Genomic DNA, 2,069 nt, shown 5'->3' with positions numbered 1-2,069 from the left:
TTTGCGTATTTCCTCAGATAATCCGTGTCGATTATAAAATACGACACGGAGTTATCGGGTTCCAGGAAATGAAAATTATTATCTCTGTGAATAATTACAGAGTATAATTATTATTAATTTATAAGGTGTACACCATTTTACTCAAGCCTGAAAAATCACATTTTATAATGTTTGTATTTTTTTTAATTGGATTGTTGTTGATTAATGCCAAGGTTATCTTTACACAATTTTATGAGTATAAAAATCCAGCAGTATTCGTCGAATTGTCAGTAACATTTCGCAGTACTTCAGTAAATGAATTCATTTCTCAAGCTACTTCTAAACAAAATGAAGAACTTCACAATATTATCTGTAAGTATTTTCCAACAAGTTTTTTTTTAATCTTTCTAATGTTAGTTATTCGTAGATATCCGATAAAATAACATAAATTCTGACAAATGACTGCAATGCGTTTGTTATATTAAAAGTCTAAAGATTACAAAACATTAATATATTTAATATTGAATATATAATAATAACATTTTGACTAATTAATAGAAATAATTAACAAATGAGCATGGGCAAAGCAGAGTGATTGATTGTTTACCGGACTGCCGTCTCTGTTTAAGTCGCTCTTCTGGTCACTAGTAAATAGGTACTCGGATATGGATACTTGGACTTTACGAGTATTAAATGATTCGGAGAGTCATTTCATAGTTCTATATTCATTAAAAACTATAAAATAACCTTAGCCGCTGAAAACTCCTAAAATTAGCTTATTTGACGTTTTTTCTATAAAAAAAACCTCTTTGTTAATTTGTTAAATATTTTATAAAAGAATATTCCCGTGATTGAGATTAATCATAAAGCTTTTCATTTGATTTTCCTATCTCAAAATTTTCAATTTGCATATTTAAATAATGCGAGTCGTATATAATAAATTAATAAATATTTCATCAACATTTAAATTTAAGACTCTCGATAAGTTCATAAAGATTTTTTTCAAATACCTAGATATTTATATGTGTTAAATATGAGGGTCTTTAACATTAAAATATTTACATAATTAAATAAAACAATTTCAATACACATTTTTAACGTTTTTAAAATGTTTTTTTTTGTACTCAAACAAGGTACACAAGCGTCAATTAGATTTGAACATAATCAAATGACAATAAAAATGATAAATTGCTTGAATATTGTTCCAAATGGCTGTAAAATGAAACTTCTGAAGATATAAAATCAGATTTTTTGTCACAGGATTTTTCTGCTTGATAACTACATCCATATGGGTTTTCATATTTGTTCGTATAACCATTATAAGTGTAAAAAATACAAAATTCGTTTATTCAACTAAATTTAATATTATACGAGTTTGATAGTTTTTACAAAATTAATAATTACTGTAATAATATGTACTCGCCATGTTCCTAGTGTCGTCGGAAACGTGAAAGATTTAATTTTAAATAATCAATTCAAATTGTTAATAATTATTTTCTTCTAATTTCTATTTGAAATCAGCAAATCCATCATGCCCGTTTCAACGGATTTTTTCGATTTTCGTTGAGTTTCTGATTTGATATTATTTCCTTACACAGATGATTATTGCATTACTTGTCATCGGTCAAGTGTTCTGCCAAAACACACGTCGTCGCGGTGACGGACGAGACGAGTATCGGCAGCAGTATCCCAGGCCGTCCAGACCTCCGCCCGGGGGCAGATGGTTCGGCGAGAATTACGGATGGCAGTACCAACGCGGCGGAGATTATTGGTATCACCCGCAGTCGGTGTGGAGATGGCAACCGAACAATGGATGGATGAACTCGTACTACAAATAACCAGTGTTGCATAAAGATAATTTTTTTACTAAATAAATAAGTAATAATAACAGACGATTGGTAGATTAATTACGTAGATGAAGATGAAAATCAGCATTTATTTTATTCAAATAAGAAAAAAATATAGTTTTTTTTTTTTTTAGATAAGTATCTAAACAAAACTGTGCAAAGATTGTACCAGATTATATGTAACATAAATACATTTTAAAAAAGTTGTGATTTTTGTTACTTTATAAATCAAATAAACATTAT

At 28.7% G+C, this 2,069-nt stretch overlaps 1 protein-coding gene across 1 annotated transcript; it reads left to right on the top strand.

Moving 5' to 3' along the window:
• The first annotated feature begins 248 nt into the window (after positions 1-248).
• LOC112682609 lies at positions 249-1,867 on the top strand. The gene is made up of 2 exons (XM_025553250.1): positions 249-351; positions 1,578-1,867. The coding sequence occupies exons 1-2, from the start codon at positions 295-297 to the stop codon at positions 1,815-1,817; spliced, it is 297 nt and encodes a 98-aa protein (XP_025409035.1). The 5' UTR covers positions 249-294; the 3' UTR covers positions 1,818-1,867.
• The last annotated feature ends 202 nt before the right edge of the window (positions 1,868-2,069 follow it).

Source organism: Sipha flava, unplaced genomic scaffold (genome assembly GCF_003268045.1).
Source record: "Sipha flava isolate LNK unplaced genomic scaffold, YSA_version1 207_pilon_pilon, whole genome shotgun sequence".
Taxonomy (NCBI): domain Eukaryota; kingdom Metazoa; phylum Arthropoda; class Insecta; order Hemiptera; family Aphididae; genus Sipha; species Sipha flava.
This window is presented reverse-complemented; position numbering and strand designations above follow the sequence as displayed.

What these genes read in the sequence shown, in the direction of transcription:
- LOC112682609 (XM_025553250.1), top strand. Translation starts at nt 295, where the DNA reads ATGAATTCATTTCTCAAGCTACTTCTAAACAAAATGAAGAACTTCACA. An exon ending in AGAACTTCACAATATTATCT is followed by an intron (nt 352 to 1,577) that starts GTAAGTATTTTC and finishes TTCCTTACACAG; the next exon opens with ATGATTATTGCATTACTTGT.